Source organism: Cryptomeria japonica, chromosome 3, assembly GCF_030272615.1.
Source record: "Cryptomeria japonica chromosome 3, Sugi_1.0, whole genome shotgun sequence".
NCBI lineage: Eukaryota > Viridiplantae > Streptophyta > Pinopsida > Cupressales > Cupressaceae > Cryptomeria > Cryptomeria japonica.
In genome coordinates, this window is record NC_081407.1 from 846,552,023 (window position 1) to 846,571,892 (window position 19,870).

Sequence of the window (19,870 nt, forward strand, 5' to 3'; positions counted from 1 at the left end):
ATTATAATGCATCTTTTTGGATTATTAAACTTTCAGTTTACAATACAATTATACCATTAGCTAATTTACATATTTAATAGTTTTACATATACAAACAATTACGTTTTATGAACACAAGGCTGCTTCTATAAATATCTATATGTACATTTCTTACATCTACCTCTTATCTCTTTGAAAGTTTTTCCTCCTGACATAAGTTATTTGCACTCATACTCATTACTTTTAAATGTGTTGAACTATATGTTGTTTGCAGAAAATTTATACATATATGGATGTATATCGTTTTTTTCCTGGTCTAATATCTATTTATATAGTTGTAGTCACATAAATCTGTCCAGTTTAATTAAATGAATATTTGCTATTTATTTGATTAAAAACCCACTAGCCATCAATTAATTAAATTAATATTTAATTAATTCATCGTCAAACATTCTCCTATTAATTAAATAAATTATTCAATTTATTTTAATTAATTCACTATACCAAATTCACAAATCAATTAAATGAATAAATCATATTTATTTCATTTAATCCCCTTTTCCTCTTTTAAATAAATTAAATTAAACATTTATTTAAATCATTATTCCCCCCCCCCCACTTGTATTTTCCTACAAATGCAAGTTGCAACCACAAGTTGAAATAAATTAAATTTATTTTAATTAAAATCCTATTTTCCCTCACCCACCAAATCCACTTGCACTCCTAAACCCCCTTCTAGATTCTTCTAACCCCTTCCTAATTAACCTAATCCATCCCCTAATTATTGTCACACTCCTAAGCAACTTGAAGTCACTTCTCAAAAGACTTCAAAGCCTTTGAAAAGCATTAAATGCTTGGTGTGATCAACAAGTTAACCTCTAAAGTCTTCCAAACTATTAATGGCTCTTACATGACCATTTATGGTTAACCCCTAACTCAACCCTCATATGACTCATGTGTCTCTTCAAGCATTTATTGCTTTGACCATGGTTATCCCTTTTACCTTTGCACAAGAGTTTATCCATTGAATAAAAGCTTTATTCTTTGAATAAAGAATTTATTCACTCAACCCAACCTTGACCTTAACTCCCAAGTTAACTCTTAGGTCATGTCAAGCATTTAATGCTTATTCCCTCTCCTCTCAACCTATCTCATATGGACACTTGTCATCCTGGGATTGGGTTGAAAGCCATCACAGGGATTGAATATCATTCAATCCCGACCCTTGTTGAGATTAGTCAATCTCAACTATCCATTGCTCCATTTTTCCTATAAATAGAGCTCATTTCTTCATAATCCAAATCCTAAAACTTGTATGCATCTAAGATATAGTGAATTCTAGAGAGCATTTAGCATAAATCACTAATATATTATTATTTTGGCCTAAAATAAATCATTTTAGCATCATAGCATCTAATATTAGCTTGTGTTCACATTTGCATAGTATTTTAGAGTAAACATTTCAATCTTGAACCTCCATAAGCATCCATAGTGCAAAAAGTTGTTGAGAGCTACACTAGTTCGGAACTTGGAGAGGAGAGGAACAAAGGAGAAGGAGCTAAGAGCATGTTAGGAGGCATTTGGAGATGTCTTGTTATATTTACTTTCCTAGTTAAATATGTCTTCATGTTTTTGGTGTCTCTTTTGATATGCCTGCTTAGATTAGTTTTTGAATGGATTAACACTAACAGTTTCTTGGGTTGTTGTGTGTTATTCCACCACTGGTTCTAGTCTAACCTTCCCCCATTTCGCAAAGCATCAATAACTATACAACACCAGAATTATTCGTACTTATAGAATTCCGCAGATATACAACTATACTTATATATGTACATAACTATATATAAGTATTCATAGTTATAGTCTTTTTGATATACACATGTGTAGTTATATATGTACATATGTTCATATACAAAACTTTGAATTTTTAAATGATATGTATATATACATGTGTATATGTATGCATACATCTGTATGTATCAGAAATTATTACATTTTTGCATACCTATATTAGAATGATGCTTTCAAAAACAGCAAACAACTAAGAACAACAAATAATTACACACACACACACACACACACACATATATTCATAGTCTTAGTTTTTTATATATATACATGTGTAGTTATATATGTGCATATGTTTGTATGCAGCACTTTGAATATTTAATTCATATGTATATATACATATGTACATATATACATACATTTGTATGTAACAGAAATTACTATATCTATGCATACCTATATTACAATGCTACTTTTGAAAAACCAAGTTGCTAACAACAACAAATGTACTCAGAACAACACTACAAAGTCAATTTATGACTTTCCAGAACCCATACATTTCAAGTAAAGTCATTTACAAGTATATAAATATGTGTACATATAAGTTGACTGAACGAGAGCAACAAAACAACACAACAGATTACTAGACATACAAATAAACACAACAACAACACTTTACATAGAGAACAAATCCTCTAAAATCGCATTACCATAGATGCAACAATTTTCAATTCCCATACATTCTTGATACATAGTTCAAAGTTAACTACCTTCAATTATGAAAATTCTGACATCCATGTGCTCTCTTTCAAATATTAGATATCTATCCAGCCTTGCCCTCAAGAAATTGATGCAATCAAATTGAAGAGAAGCCAGACCAATAGAAATTACTATGCAAAGAACAGAGTCAATATCTCCAAGAAACGACAATTGAGACGTCATGCACTACATAGACCTTGCAATAACTCAGGAAAGTTATTAGAAACAGAAAAGAATGATCTTGAGAAAATTAATCTCAATCAAACATCTTCTATTGCTCCTGAACTTGTTATGAAGACTGCTTCATTTCAAAAGACGTTATCTAATTTCTGCAAAAAGATTGATATGTTGGAGGTCACACAGCCATGTTTTGTTTGCAAAGAAATGTATGTGGGCATGACTATTAAAAAATTCAATCACGTACTTATGTGCATGAGATGTTATGGTGAAAAAGGCTTGCACCGCTTCTCATTATCAAACAATATGGACCCAGGTGAGCAACCTTCTATTTTAAAGTGTCTCTCTCTAGTAGAAGAAATGCTCATATCAAGAATTGCCCCTGTTTTACAAGTAACACATGCAAGGGGAGGGCAATACAAATATTCTGGCCATACAATAAACTTCCCACAAGATATTTCTGAAATTGCAATAACATTACCTCACCATATTAAGCAATTAGAAATTCTAATTGTCCGTAGAACCAATTTGCAAGGATTAACTTATGATTGTTACGTGAATAGATTTCACGTCATGAATGCATTGGCTTACAAAATGAAACATGATCAATACTACAAGGATGTAGCCATTGATCCAAATGCAGTGCATCTATTGCCAAAGCAAACCACTGACATTACAGAGCTACTGCATTCAGGGCATTCCTTGCAAGAAGATGTTGTTCAAGATACTTCCACTTTGCTGAATATTAACAATGAAGAACAAATCGGGGAGAATAGTTCCTCATTTATCCCACAACTATCATCATCAATACCAGAACTTGATGCAATAAAAAACATCCTCCATCTAGATAACAGCAACAACAACGTTGTTCCTTGGCCACAAATTAGTACATCACGTATCAATGAGTACAATACCGAGGGCCTCCTTTCCATGGCATTCCCAACACTATTCCCTTTTGGAATAGCTTTACCACTACATCAAAGAACAAGGCAAGTACATTTACATGAATATGCTTTTCACTTGATCAAATATTCTGACCAAAGATTTGGGCAACATGTTTGCTTTAGATATTATATCTACAATCTTATGATGAGACATCGATCCCAGCAATCAGTTGTTATCTTCATTAAGACTAATCTACAAGATAGTCTTCCACACAATCTTCATGGTCTAAAGGAACACTTACAAAAGACACCGTCAAGTGAATTTTTAAATCATATCATGCGATATGCAACCTCATTGCGTGGTACACGAGCATTTTGGAGCAAGTCCCGGCGTGACCTTACATCAATGATAGAACTGTTAGGTGCACCTACACTATTCTTCACCTTAAGTTCAGCTGATACAAAATGACCAGACTTGCATAAGTTATTGCCAAAAACAATGTCACCTGCTATACCCAACACCAGAAGACAATTTACTGAAAATTTAGTCAATAATCCCCACATTGCAGCTGTATACTTGCACTTAAGATTTCAAATCTTTCATGATGAAGTCATTGTCAAAGAACTGAAAACCATTGACCACTGGTACATATATGAATGGCAACATCAAGGATTTGCACATATACATGAATTTATTTGGTTGCCAGAAGCACCAAATGTTGATAACCTTGACTGGTCAGATCATGCAAGTATCCAATCAGTTAAACACTTCTTTGACTAGTACATCACAGCCTGGAACCCACGTCCTGAAGAAGCTCGCTTGAACAGGCAATATATGCCTGCAATTTTAGATCCATGTCTTGTAGATACAGAGATCATATCCAAGTCGAATCCTTGCACTGATTATACTGAGTTACTCAATGTTGTTCAACGGCATACAAAGTGTTCAGAGTATACCTGCTTGAGGAAAAAAAACTCAACCCTTCAATGCCGCTACAAAGCTCCTTGGCCTGAACAACCTGAATCCTCATTGATGATAGACCACAACAATAACCCATCATACAAACCAGCAAGGAATGATGATCGTCTGAATATACACAACCCAACAATGCTCGCCATATGGAGGGCTAATGTTGACTGTCAGCCTGTCTGCTCCAAAAAAACAGTTCTACAATATATCTCAAAGTACGCATCCAAAACTGAACAAAAGTCAGAAAGTTATATTGATATCTTGAAACGTATAGTTGAATCAACAAATTCATATGATACAATTCTCTTAGCATACCAAAGACTCCTCATGGGAATTGTTGCTGATAGAGAAATTAGCGCACAAGAAACTTGTCACATTCTGCTTAAACTCCCATTGATATCTTGCACATGCCAATTTGCAACACTCAATGTTGGTAAAAAAATCTTTCAACGTGTAGCTAATTATGATGAAGAATCTCAAACCTCAATATCCTACATCTCAAACTACATGAAACAACCATTCGAATTAGCAAACCTGACTCTGTTTCATTCAGCCCAGCTATATACATACTCTGACCAGCGTAAATCATGTAAATGGATGAAAAGAAAGCTACCCGCAATTACAAATGTCTACTTGCAACACAAATCTTTACCTTTAGAAGAGGACAACAGTTTTGAAAGTTTCTGTTGGAGTGAATTGCTTCTTTACAAACCATTTCGAATCATTCCTCTACATATAGGGAACTCAGCTGAAGAAATTATCATAAATTGGAAAGATCTTCAAAGTACAAATTACATCTAGTGGCATGTAAATGGTTTTGAAGAACACATTACCATAGAAAATGGTGAAGAGATACAACCAGAAGATATTAGTCAATCAACTCATGAAGATCTGTACGAATGGGAATTCTTGTCACAAATGGGAGCATCAAACAACTTTGACGTTGTTGCACTTCAAATGCTTGGCAAACGTGATTTTGATCTAGAATTTGATTGGACTGCTTCTATACCTGATGAACCACTGCATTCAAAAGCATCTCACTTTATTTTTACAGAGAAAAGCCAAGCACCCCACAATCTTGCCAACCCGCATTTAAATGCAACTACTAACTATAAGCTTGCACAAAACCAAAATATTGCACTTGATATTGTAAAACTCATGTTGAACAGAATCTGCATTCTTCACCATTACAATTAATCATTCAAGGCACAGCAGGCACTGGAAAATCATTTCTTATTGACTGCATATGCAGACAGTTAAATTCAAATTCAAAACATGCACAATACCCTTTGCTTGTACTAGCACCAACAGGTGTCTCCGCATATAATATCCAAGCAACCACAATCCATGTTGCCCTTTGTATACCCATTCAAGAATACAAACCCTTAACAGGCCATTCCCTATTAATGTTTCAAGAGCAATGCAAACACTTCCATTATATTTTAATAGATGAAATGAGCTTTGTTGGCCCTCAATTACTCATTAAGATTGATAAAAGATTGCGAGAAGCTTTTCCCAGTAGACAACATGAATCATTTGCAGGTATCTTAGTCATTTTGGTTGGTGATCTTGCACACCTTCCCCCAATTATGGATAGGCCATTATATGCATCTCACTCAATGGCACAGGCTCTATGGAACACATTCAATACTGTTGTGACCTTGGATATTCCATTTCGTCAACAAGGCACAAGTTCTTCACAGATAAGATTCCGTGAAATATTGCTTAATATCTGCAACTCAACACTATTGCAAACAGCTGGGAATCCCTGCAGTCGTGGTCTACCCATTCTTTGACACATGATGAGAATAATCACTTCAGCCAACAGAAGCATTTGTTTGCAACAAATGTAGCTTCAAGTGTACACAACATAAAAATGTTAACACAATTGCACTCACCCATTGCACGTGCAACAGCGATCATTGCACATTAAAGAGATAAGAAGGCACACCAAGAAGAACAACTAGCATTTGAAATTCTTCTTTCTATAGACCAGGAAATTATGCTTATTGCAAATTTATGGATAGAAGTTGGCCTTGTAAATGCCGCTTTGGGTCAAATCAAACAAATTGTCTACGATGCAGCTTCCAAACCACCTGATTTGCCAAAATATGTCGTTGTTCTTTTCGAACATTATATTGGGCCTTCATGGGATCCACAAAATGCAAAACATGTCCTAATTCCACCAATCACTAGAGGAAACTGCACACAAATTCCACTAGCAATGGCATGGGGCATTACTATTCACAAATCACAGGGGCTGACATTAGACTTTGCCACAGTTGACATCGGCAAAACAAAGAAACAAGGCCTAACATTCACAGGCATGTCAAGAGTAAAAGCAATTGAACACCTACGTATACAACCAGCCTTCACCTACCAAAGGTACTCCCGATTGAAAGGTGCAGCATCAACAGTACTACGAAAGGCAGAGGAAGCCCGCTTGCTGCAGCTATCGCACAGCACAGAACAAACATACCTACAGAACGAGCCACATCAGGTATACAAATCACATCTTCATTATGTTTTCATGTATTGTATATCTTCTATTCAATGTATCAACACAAAACAATATTTCTACTTTTCAGGATCAACAACACAACTAATGTCTGTGGAAGTGAAGAACCCTTTTACATGTCCCAACTCTGCAACAAAAAGGTACACACCTAACACCCACTTCCTATTCAACTACTACGAAAGGCAGAGGAAGCCCGCTTGTTGCACCTTTCACACAGCACAAAACAAACATACCTACAGAATGAGCACAATCAGGTATACAAATCACATCTTCATTATGTTTTCATGTATTGTATATCTTCTATTCAATGTATCAACTATTTTGTAGCTTTCAACAAATTTTTCCCCTCCTGTTTGCCAAAAATTGTTTCTCATACATTCTTATTTATCACAGCTTCCAATACACTTTCAGTCTGCAAGGCACCTGTTCACTTTCACACATATAATGGTTTCTGATGCTATTTACTCACTATATCGCTCTTTACAATTGGTAAGTATTATACTATTTATCATTACCTACCTTTTCTCATTAACATTCCTTTACACCTTCAAGTTCTTTTCATTGAATAATTGAGCTTTCAGTAAACAATAGCATCATATGAATATAACAATTACAAATTTTTGCCACTTGTTCAATGCATTTAATATTCCCTAATGATGTACTAATACAAGATTCTTCCTTTGTTTATTTTCTTTAACTGCACCTCTTCCCTTTCACAAGTATTATAGTTTGTGAAGGTTAGCTTTCAAATAGAACAACATCCAATACACCAAGCTCATTAATTTGAAGGTATGTAACACTCTTCAGTCTGTTGTTTAACTGTTTGTGGGGGTGGCTACTTCTAGTTTGTAAGGAATTTTCGACGGTGCTCTGTCAGTTTCAAGCCGTGAATGGTTTGAATTTGCAAGGTAAATTCTGGTTATATTTATATTCTTTCTCATTTTGTAATGCATTTTTTTGGAATCTATTGTGCAAATTTTTGCAAATAGCTTTCGTTTTATTTAAATTTATTTTTGTTTTGTAATGCATTTTTTTATATGCTTATTTTCTCCTCCCGTGTGCTTGCAGGGTTGTGGCTTTGTTTATGTTTGTATTTCTGATGATGTTTCCTCCTTGTGCCTCTCTTTACAATTAGTAAGTATTATACTATTTATCATTACCTACCTTCTCAAAATTACCTGCCTTCTCTCTTTAACACCCCTTCACGCTTTCAGATTCTCTTCACTGAACAATTCAGCTTTCCATAAAGAACAACAGGTAAATCTTTTCAGATTACAAAATACTCTTAGGTAGATAACTATATCATTACTGAATAGCATCAAATGCAGCAAGGTCATTGCTTTAACGGTATGTAAACCTTACTCACTTGTTCAATAGATTGATTTTCCAACATCTTCTTGCATGCTTCTTACTTTGTTTACATTGTTCAACTATCCATGGACATGTTAACTTTTACACGTCTTATGCTTTCTCAAGGTTTTGAATTTGTACCTATTATTCAATTCAACATTAACTGCCTTCTCTCTTTAACACCCCTTCACGCTTTCAGGTTCTCTTCACTGAACAATTCAGTTTTCCATAAAGAACAACAGGTAAATCTTTTCAGATTACAAAATACTCTTAGGTAGATAACTATATCATAACCACTTGCAAAAATTAACTTGCTTTCACTTCTTAAACCAAATTTGATTATTATTTTCATTAAGTTCTCTGCAGAAAAGCTCTCTCACAACAAACAAATACTGACATGAATCATACAGGAGATTCCTATTCTGCAATTACACATCCATAAGGTATTATATTACTAAAAAATACTAACTTTCAAATTTTCAAGCTTTTCAAAGTATTTAACTTCACCAAACTTACATGTTGCCCAAATCTAACTTATATAAATGAAACAATGATGCAGGTCTTTCAACATATACATCACATGGAATTCAACAAAAGGCTATATAACATGCTGCTCTTACCAGCATGGGGGATGGAGGGTGGATAACAACAATACTTTGGGTCCAACAAAAAAAATTGGTTGGGAATAATATAGCCTACAAAAAAAAATGTAAAACAATATTCATGACATTTTCTTCAAGTACATCATGTTGCATACACCAGCATGGGGGATGGTGGGTGGAAAATTTTCAACTTTGGAAACAACCATTGGTTGGGTTATGTATACAAAAATTGTCTTATTGTACAATTAACTTTTTTACTTTAATAAAATTTTGTTATTCAGTTATACAATACAATATACTTCTCAATATCACAACTATATCACATCTACTAACATATTGCCTTAACAATCAGACCTATCGGCCTCCTGTTGCAGGCACTTCCTCTGCAACTGCTAGTTAGAAGATGGTGGGTCCATGAATAGAATTTAAGAGGTCAAGTTGAGATATTCACTTTGTTGAATGAGTTTCTTATTTTCTTTTTCCAATCTGAGTGCTTTCTCTTGGACTTTACAAAATGGTCCTTAGTTAATGGGCAAAATGGCTTATGTCTTATAAAATAGTTTCTAAGATTTAATCCATTGAATATGACTTCATCAAGTTCCCTATTTTGATTAGATTGATAGGATTGCCTTTGGATAATTGCGATAAAAAGGTTTTTATAATTACTACCAAATCTTTTAGATAGTATTTTGTTATTCATCCAATCACTAAATTCAAAAAAAATCTATTATTTGCTAGATTTTTTGTTCTTATGGAGAAAAATAAGACGATCCCTACTAGGATTAGCATATCTTCCAAACTCAACAATTGGGTGTAGTGGATGTTGTTATATGGAGCCTAATCAGACTCGGAGGTTAAATTTCCCCCTTCCATCGGTGCAGTTTCCCACCAAATTATTTAACGGGGGTTTGGGGGCAATGTCCCCAAGGTAGGGTCAAAGGGCAGCACTCCCTGTCGCGGTACAGGGCGAGGTCGAGGGGCAGCACCCCACAAGCCCAGAATGACTTTTATTATTTTATAAATGCGTCGGGTGTGCTTTCTCTATTGGCTGACATGTTGTAACCCTAATTTTGTAATCGACATAATTCTTCATAAAAAACTAAGGGTTGGGGTTTTTTCTGTAGAGAATTTTGTAGCATTTTTGCAGCGGTATTGAGTTGCAAGGGATTGATGGTTGTAATCCGTTTGATTTGTTGGATAATAATATTGGACTCTCTGTTTGGTGGATGTATCTCAAATTTGGGTGAACCAAGTTAAAAATTGTCTCCTTGTTGATATTATTTGTGTTTTGCATTCTTTTGTTTAATCTTTATTTGCATATAATTGATATCTTCTGCATGCAATTCCTAAGTGTGAATTGATATTGAAGACTCTTCAATAATTTTCCTTTGTTGTTGCAAAGTGGGTCATGGTACTAAAAATTGCCCAAGTAACAAAGAAAAACCATTTCATTTAGAGGAAAAAGGAACAAATGCCTAAATTTGTTGAAGATTACATTACCACCATTGATGAAGCAAGGGAGGAAGAAAATGGAGGGGAAGCTCCTATTGAAAGTTTGGTAATGGACACAAATTGGAATTGGATGATGGATCTACTTGTGATCTTATGTATTGATCCAAAAAAATGAAATTTAGGATAGAAGGATCCTTGCTCTATGGTTAAGAAAAATATTGTTGGAACAATTTGGTTTCAAGAACCCTAAATTTGGGTCGGTAGTTTGTAAGGGTTATTTGTTTTTAGTTTTTTTTGTGATTTGTCATTGTTCTTCTTTATTGTTTTATTGTTGTCTTGTAGTGATTATTGTTTATTTTTATTGATTGTAGAAGAGTCTAGATCCTTCCAAAATCTCAACTTACCTTAATTAAAATCTAAACCAATAACAAAAATTTAAAAATAAAATAAAATAACTAATACTTGATTTTTTTAAATTAAAAACTATTATCACCATTTATCACTTTCAATGTAATTATTTAATAAATGTGACTTCATATATAAATAAGTACAATTTTGTTGTATATTTAAAGATATTTTTTATCTAAAAAAATTAAGATTCGTTTAACCAAATTACCAAAAACAAATAAGTAAAAAAATTAATTTAATGAAATAATTATTTTCTTTAATTTTAGAAATATAATGTAGACCTCTTGTTTGGAATTAATTATTTACCTACATTATTATACATGTAATGTATACATCTTGACAAAAGAACATATTTTTCTTAGTTTTTTTTAATCATATTTTAAACTTGTGCCTAAGAAAAATGCTTACAAATAAGAATTATTACAAAACTCACTTAGAATTGATATTAAATTATTAAATTATCCTTTTTTTTCTTGGTAAATTATTAAATTATTATTTTATTTTTTTTGCTCGGTAAATTATTAAACTATCTTTTACTGTTAAAATTTAATTTGAATTAATTCCAAATATATTTTTTAATATTTATATTAAAATTATTTAGAATTTTTTAAAATAATTTACATATTTGAATTTAAAATATTTAAAATAAATAATTAAATTTTAGTTTAAAAAATATATCATCATTATTCATTATTCTAGAACATTTAATAAATAAAAATTTAAAACATTAAGAGTACTCTTCATTCACTTAACCAAAATTACCTAAAATTAAATGGTAATTTGTTTTTTTGGAACTTATGGGGTTGATATGGATCGGTGTGTACCTTTTTCACCTCTATCATCTTATAAAGAGTTAGTTATGGTAGTTAAAACAAAATACCATAGGAAATTGCTTGATTAGGAGGTCCAATTATATTTAATGAACCTTCTTGTTTATTTGTTTTAGATATATGATAAGTGAAACATCTTAGATTATTCCAATATATATATATCAAATTCTTTTAATATTATAAAACAAAACATTTCTACAAATAAGTGCTTTTCATAATGAAGTGATCTAAGATTTTCTCATTTCCAACATGTATATGTTTTGATGAATGTACTTAAATGTTCTAATGGAAGCAGTCTATAGAAGCACCATCAATTTTTAGAAACTAACCTATAACATTGCCAATAGCCTCAAAATAGGAGTCATGCCAAAAGTGGAGGAAGATTGGACAAAATGATCCAAACCAACATGATATTGAGATATTTGTTAGAGGGTTGAGAGAGGGAAACTAATTGGCTTGAGCAAGAGATAGTCTTGGCCCCACGCCCAATTTTTTTCATCTCCCACCACATCCCTATCAAAGTCCAAGGCAAATGTTGGAAAAACTAACCCCCAACAATGTAATAAGCTCAAATCCTGGTGCTCCAAGTTCCATTAATACAAATCAAGGTGACAAGACCACAATTTATTGACCGTACAAATCAAATCCCTTTTCCTAAAATATTCCTCATTATAAATCTCATCATTTTCAATGCACACAAGGGACGATCAACCATAGGAAAGAGGCACAACCTTGCCATCCAAGGTAGGGTAAGACACAATCATAAGATTTATAAGGGTAAGACACAATCATAAGATTTATAAGAGTTCTATCAACAATCATTACAAATGAACAAGGGCCTACATGCAAACCTAGCACAAGGCATACACTGGCAATGGTTGTACTTGTCACAAGCATACCAATCATAGCTACATAGGAATCAAGGGATCCATGAATCTTAAATCTTGTCCTAAGGAAACAACATTATCAATGACAAACAAAGAGAGCAACAAAGGGTCAACATCCACCAAACCTACAACATCCACCAAACCTAGCACAAGAGAACATAAATCATCACCACCCCTTAGAACACACAAAATGAGAGACAACGCATCAATGCTTGAACCAACTAAAAGGAAATCATTGACAAAAAATGATAACACACAAATCGCAACCCACCACAACAAAGCCACTGAGACTCACGATTACACTATACACAACATCGATAATAAAATCCATATGACTAAAATATATATTAACTCTCAAACTAAAATAGTAATATATAAATATAAACCAATAATAAAACAAATTTAAAAAAATACCCCATATATATATTCCATCAATATAAATCCAAAACTAAATGGAAATTTGGGTACACGCAAATTTCGCCAAAGATATTGTTGATTTGAAATGTGTACGAGAAGATACAACCAAATTTATGGCCACTTTGACGTTTTGATATGTGCGTTGAAAAGATAATGATCCTAAAAAGATACCCAAAGGTAAAATTATTATTTTCTATAAAGTGATTCATTACGCTGCTTTTAAAACATATATCAGAAACTAAAGAGCTAGATGAGATTCTTTGATGGTACTGCAGTCCTGACGTAGAATACTAAGATTTGGTATTAAAATAATACTTTAAACAGAAAAAATATGTACATTTTTTCAAAATTATAAACTAGTATAAAAATGGAACAAAACAGGACTAGAAATAAGAGAATGTGGACAGCTTCCTTGGTGAAAAATGGATACAAGATCAAATATTACTTGCAAAAAGGGCTGTGTACAATTTCCACTTGTCCCTACATTTGAGCCTACATATCCTTAGGAATTATCTTTAACTTTAATTTTAAGGTCCATTATCTTTTCCATTTTAATACACTTTTATGCATTAGCCTATACTCGTGTATGGCATGCAAGCAAGCTAAACCATGGGACCTTTCACAATTGTGTATTTTTATATTACATTTACAGCTGTCAGACAGACTCCATTCTTTGCCATGACAGAAAGATAAGAATGTAGTGAAAAAAATACTATAATAATCTGTGGGACAGGATTTCATTGGACTTACATCATCTACTTTAATGGTGAAAACAAAACACAAGGATATAATGATTTAATCCAGAGTTTTGTGGACAGAGGCCTTTCTTGCATTGTGAAAACAAAAAAACAACAATCACTTTTTCATCATAGTCATCGGCCTCAATTGGAGACACCATTCAAAAACTAGTGCTACAACAGTCATCATTGCTACAATTTATACATGAATTTAGCTCCTCGATCTCTATCTCTTCTCTTTTATGGCAGACATGTGGATGATGCTGATTCTTCATCCTCCTCCAGCCATAGATATATACATGACCAACCTGCAATGCAATGGCATTTTGAGTTTATATGCTAAGCAAAAGTTCAAAAAAAGTGTGGGGATTCTCTCATCTTTTGGCCCTCTTTCTTGACTTTGAAGGTGTTGAGTCATCTCCTTTTCTTGCATGTTTTGGGGGCCTTCCAACCCCTCTTTTTAGAGGTGGTGGATCTGATTCCTGTTCCTCTTGTTCCTTCTTCAGTGCCCTGCTTGGGGGGCTTTGAACAATGCTGCCAAATGGCTTTTTGGGTTCATCATTGCTTTTTTGGGAACTTTCCCTCTTGGTTTCATTGGTAACACTCTTTCTAGGGGGATCCTTGTCAATGCCACTGATCTTTTTGGGTTGGAAGTTGCTTGCAAAGCTCTTCACAATGTGATCTTTCACTTTCTTCCCCTGCTGCCCTTCTGCTACATTCCTTGACCCATCTTTCAACTTTTTCATATTTGTTGCTTCAGATTTCTGTGTTGTCTCAACATTAGGTTTTGGTTTTGGAGGTGCAGAGGAAGCTATGTCAATGGCATCCTTGGGTTCTTCAGGCTTATTGTTTTCTTCCTTTATGTCATTGCTTTCCTCATCTTTAGCAGATGGGTATTGTTCATGGTTCACTCTTGCAGATCTAGGGATCCCTGTACTATTTGTTCTTCCCCCACCTGATGACAACCTTGTATTCCTCCTTCTGCCAATGGAACTGGGATTGAACTTGCCTGCATTTGAATTGGGCTCTGAGGGTTTTCTGGGCTCTCTCTTCCTTGTAGATGGGCCTTCCTGCTTTAACAAAGCCTCTGTCTTGAATATATTCTCCATCTCCTTGCTTGCAAGCTGTCTAAGAACCCAAGCAGCTGCATACTCCTGAGAAGATTTAGGGTAGTACACCAATGCATTGTTGAAAATCAGCAGCAAATCCCGGAAGAATTCACGACTGCCAGAGTAAGTTCCTTCCTCTAACCTAGCCCTTATCATTCCCAAATCCATGTGCCTTCTGATCATGTTTCTGTATTGCTGCTTGCTCTGCAAAACAATCATGGGGCCAGTGTTATCAAAAGTTCAAGTACTACTAGATATAATTAGTCCTGCCAACCTCAAATCCATTATTTATGCAAAAGAATCTAGTGTTCATTAAATACTGGCAGTAATGAAATCTTCACAACCGGTCTAAAACACCAACCCAGTCATTATCTAGGGTCTAGAATGATCTAATGACCGATTATCCCGGGCGTGATAATCAGATCGATGAAGGTCACCTTGTTGTGTTGTACGGTGGAGATTTTGTCTAGCAGATCTTTGGGATCAAGGGCTAACAAAACATACCGTTGCTATGCTCATAGTAAATAAATAGGGATGGATGTTCTTGTGGTAGAGAAAGAGAAAAAAATAGGCACGTTTTAAACGGATTAATTGTTTGGTAGTATATTTTTAGTCGAGATCATATTTCACCTTTGTTTTGTTTTTTTTGGAGGAATTTGAACATGACTACTTATATAACCAAAATTAGGGGTCCTCCTAAACTCTTACTTTAGACTCCTAGTTTAGTGGTAAAGGCCAAGGCAACTTTTACTTTAGACTCTTAGTTTAATGGTAAAGGTGAAAACAACTTAACAGTTTATGATAATACTTATAAGGTGAATTCCTAGGAATTGATGGTAAGGTGGAATGAACATCTAGTGATAAAAAAAAGTAGAGCAATCGTGCATATCTTATGATTTAACTATAAGGTGGGGTCATAATTTAAAGAGATACGGTTTAATTGGAAGGTGGAAGGTGGGGTGGTTGTCTAATGGTCCATAGCTTTAGGTTTAGCTAAAAACCTAAATTAAATACCCAATCAAACATGACGGCAAATTACATTTATATATAGAGAGCTCGGCCGGGTTTTACGAAGAGTAAATAAATAAATGGTTGGGCGATTATTTAAAAAACAATGGGTCAATAAACGTTTAGAATTCGTTGTATATTTTAATGGGGCAAAATCCTTAACGAATGTAATATCATGGGGAAAAAAAACTGATTGTAGAAGTATAAGTTTGAATATTTAAAATACTAAATTACGTTGTATATTTTAATGGGGCAAAATCCTTAACGAATGTAATATCATGGGAAAAAAAAAAAGTAATTGTAGAAGTATAAGTTTGAATATTTTAAATACAAAATTAATTTTCTAAGTCAAATGGGCCCTACCAACGGGACAAGCACCTAAGTCAAAGAAATTGAGTTTAATGGGGAAACGAATAGTTGTATAGGGAAAGTCCAATCACACGGGCGATGATTAGAAAATATTATGTAATATTAAAGGCAAGAAGGGGATAATAATATTATGTAATATTATTCATCATTAATGTTCATCCTCCCCCCTAATTGTTTTTGTAGGATTTCGTTTAAAAGATAAATTAAAAAGGTAAAGATCACCCTGGCAGCTTAAATATTAAAACACATTAGAGATTTAAGAAAAAAAAGGTGAGAAAACAAACATAAAACATGATAAGATGAAAAAGGAAAAGCAACCTGGCTTTCAAGTCTATGCTTGAAGAGAGGAGCAAACTTGTGACTAGAGATGGACCTTAAGCACTCCAACAAAGGCAACAATTTCCCAGGAACCTTGGGCTCCCTCCTGTTCCTTCTGCTCATAGGAGAGGTCTCAATTTCCTCAGCCCCCTCCCCTTCCATGTGACTGTCCCCTGAAGACCTTGCAGACATGTAATCTTCATGGCTGCTACTCAAACCCTTACCGCCGCTCTCTCGGGGCGGCAACACAGAGCTCAATACATCGCTATCTACAACGCGTTTGTCTTCTCCCATGGATTCGCCGCTGCCTTCTTCCTCGGAGCTCTCAGAACGAACAACCAAACCCTTATTGCCCTGCTGATTTCGTCTCCTTCGAAAGCTTTTCTCAGAAGCCTTCGTCTCCACTGTCTGCAACCCCGAATTCTCTGTGTTTCCATCCATTTCATGATGCGCCGCAGGCGCCGCCGCCGCCGCCGCTCCCTGTGAATCATCTGGCGTGTTCTTAGGAAGCTCTGCTTCTGAATCCATGGCGGCCTTTGGCTGCTGAGGAAAACCAGCCCAGGCGTTAGCCCTGGGACGCCTCGACCGTTGCTTGGACCGCAAATTGGCCCTTTTCGACTCCACAAAATCGTGCAAAGGTTTCCTGTTCTCCTCATCCGCCAATGTCTCAGAGCTGCCATAGAATGAATCGAGCGGAGATGTCGGGTGATGAACAGTCGCAGGAGGAGGAGGCGGAGGAGGAGGAGGAGCAACAGCGGGGGCAGGATTTGGGGCCACCTGGGCCTCCGGGGGATTCGAACCTGCCACCTCTGCTCGATCTGGATCCGCTGCAGCAGGGGCAAAAGGAGCCGTTGCTCGTTCCTCGCGGACAGGTGACGGGTTCGATTCCCGATCTCGTACCCCTCCCCCGTTCTCAATTCCGTCAGCCTTCTCTGCCCCTTCACGCTTCCTCTCAGGCGTCTTCTGTACTCCATCATCTGCTACCTCGGTAAAGCTCCCAGCCGAGGATCGATCCTTGGACCTCTCCGAACACGCCTTCGAACCCCCTCCCTTTCCACCACCGCTCTTTCCGCTCTCCCCCTGCAACCTCTCCAGCCTCGATCGCAGAGACCTGCAATCCAAAACAGACATATACACACAAAACATCACAAACAAGCACGACATATACACACAAAATATACATCCCAAACACGACATATACACACAGTCCTCACCCAATTGAGTCGTCCGACCGCTGCAACTCCCTCCGCAACTGCGCAACCCTGAGCCGCCGCAGCTCCTCCAACCACGACGTCCCGCTACACCTGCCATTCAAAACGCCATTTAAAAACCAAACAAAACACGACCGCCACGCCATCATATCCGTAAATTGATCGCCCCCAACTTACTCGAATCGCCCCTGCAACGCATCGTACTTTGCCTTACAAACCTGCACAAACACAGACACAGACAGAACCAAACCAGTCAAAAACCACACCCAAAACTGAACCAGTCTGCCATTAAAATGCGACGCACCTCTGGCGAGAAGAAAACGCAGGGAAGCCTGGCCTGCAGTTGTTTGGCAACCAAGTCCCAATTCTGCGTGCCATATCTCTCCACTGCGCTTCCCAACAACAATTCCTCGCATGTTCCCCACTTGATGACATTCATATTCATATTCATATTCTCCATTGCCTCACCTCCTCCTCCTCCTCTCTTCCCATTATTCAACTTCACCCCATCACAACGCCACGTATTTTCTACGCAATCGAAACAAACAATCCCCAATCCCAATCCCAATCCCAATCCCAATCCCACCAATTTGTTCAAAACTCTCTTCTGGACAAACAAACCACCGATCCAGATCTAACCCCACTTCTTCCTTTCCTCAACCCCACATCCTCCTCCACATCATCAAACCATCATACCATCATTATAAACTCATCTCACTAAACCAACAACAAGAACGAACATGGGTGGTTAGACAAAATTGGTTCGTTAAAAATAAGACACAAAACAATAAAATAAATAAAATAAAACCCTATATATACATTTACATTTCAAATTTTTCAAGAGCAAGAAATGAAAAGAAAAACAAAACAAAAACCACCTGAGAGCCCTCAAAACCGCGAATCCAGTAGAATCAAATCGAAACAATACAAGGCCGGTTCGCCGCTTTAATGCATTCTACACCTTCCCTTCCCTTTTTTTCCCCATTATTTTTTTAATCGGCACTTTTTTTTTTCTCTCTCTCGTTTGAAATCGTTCTTCGTTTTTTCTTCCCCTTCTCTAACGATTTCGTACGCCTCTTTTCCTAATTAGATCTTGTGTTTCCTTCCGCTCAGATTTATATTTGTTTTTATTTTTATTATTCTTTTCTTTTATTTCTTTAAAGAAAATTAATTGAGAATAGCGAAAGTGGGGGACCGGCGGGTTTCGTTGTACCATCTTCGAGTTTTCCCTGTTTTTACTTTTTCCACCTTCCCTTAATTTTCTCTTTCAACCCACCATAAATAAAGTGTTTTCGAGAAGCATTTATTTTATTTTATTTTTTTTTATTTTTTTAATTGTATTTTCGCTCCAAGTGCAAGCCGTATCATATTCATTTGCGGGTTTGTACCTAAATTTGGATGGATAAAAAGAATATTATTCAACGGATGATTCTGCCCTTTGCTCAATCATCGTTCTCTTGGTTTCTAAAGTGGTAATTAGTGAGTAACTCTTTATTAACTACCTAATTTTTGAAATTAGAAATTTAATCTACCAATCACACAATGTGTATGGGATGATGATCATGATTGTACTTGTTGAGTTTATTCTTTTTGGTATACAATGACGTTGATGATATTAGCTTTCCACAATTCAAAATGGTATGAGGTAGATTGTAAGGCTATTCTCTGATTTGTTGTTTATCATCTTGATGATGGATCACAAAGAGTGATTTGAAAAATTGATTTAGAAATTTGCATAGTTTTAAAATCAAAGCAACATTATCTACAGTATGGATTGTGGAAATATCTTATCTGGAAATATCTTATCACTAACTGTAAGGTTGTTAAGCAAGTGATGTTTCGTACATAATGTTGAAGGCCACATGAATTAAGTAAACATGTATGACTTAAATTTTAAGTTCAAATAAATAGCAATATTTGTAAGAAATAATTATAGCAATTACATATATTTATGTCAAATAATATCTTGCATGTAACAACAATAGGAGGAATTGATTCATTTGTAGAGATTGTGAAGTTCTTGTAAGAAAATAAACAATTTGAAGAACAACATTTTTTAATTAAAAATTTTAGAGATAGTTGAAATTGTGTTTCTTG

General features: G+C 35.4%; 1 protein-coding gene across 1 annotated transcript; it reads right to left on the bottom strand.

Moving 5' to 3' along the window:
* Nucleotides 1-13,719: 13,719 nt before the first annotated feature.
* LOC131033632 (uncharacterized) lies at nt 13,720-18,839 on the bottom strand. The gene is made up of 6 exons (XM_057964880.2): nt 18,652-18,839; nt 18,078-18,490; nt 17,951-17,991; nt 17,777-17,866; nt 16,563-17,673; nt 13,720-15,071 (listed from the first exon to the last, which is right to left on the bottom strand). The coding sequence occupies exons 2-6, from the start codon at nt 18,231-18,233 to the stop codon at nt 14,133-14,135; spliced, it is 2,337 nt and encodes a 778-aa protein (XP_057820863.2). The 5' UTR covers nt 18,234-18,490; nt 18,652-18,839; the 3' UTR covers nt 13,720-14,132.
* Between the last annotated feature and the right edge of the window lie 1,031 nt (nt 18,840-19,870).

Bases quoted from the DNA above. Each gene is read 5' to 3' on its own strand.
- LOC131033632 (XM_057964880.2), bottom strand. From the start codon at position 18,233: ATGGAGAATATGAATATGAATATGAATGTCATCAAGTGGGGAACATGC. The intron at 17,992-18,077 runs GTGCGTCGCATT...GTGTTTGTGCAG, and splicing joins GCGTTTTCTTCTCGCCAGAG to GTTTGTAAGGCAAAGTACGA. The intron at 17,867-17,950 runs GTAAGTTGGGGG...TTTGAATGGCAG, and splicing joins GCGTTGCAGGGGCGATTCGA to GTGTAGCGGGACGTCGTGGT.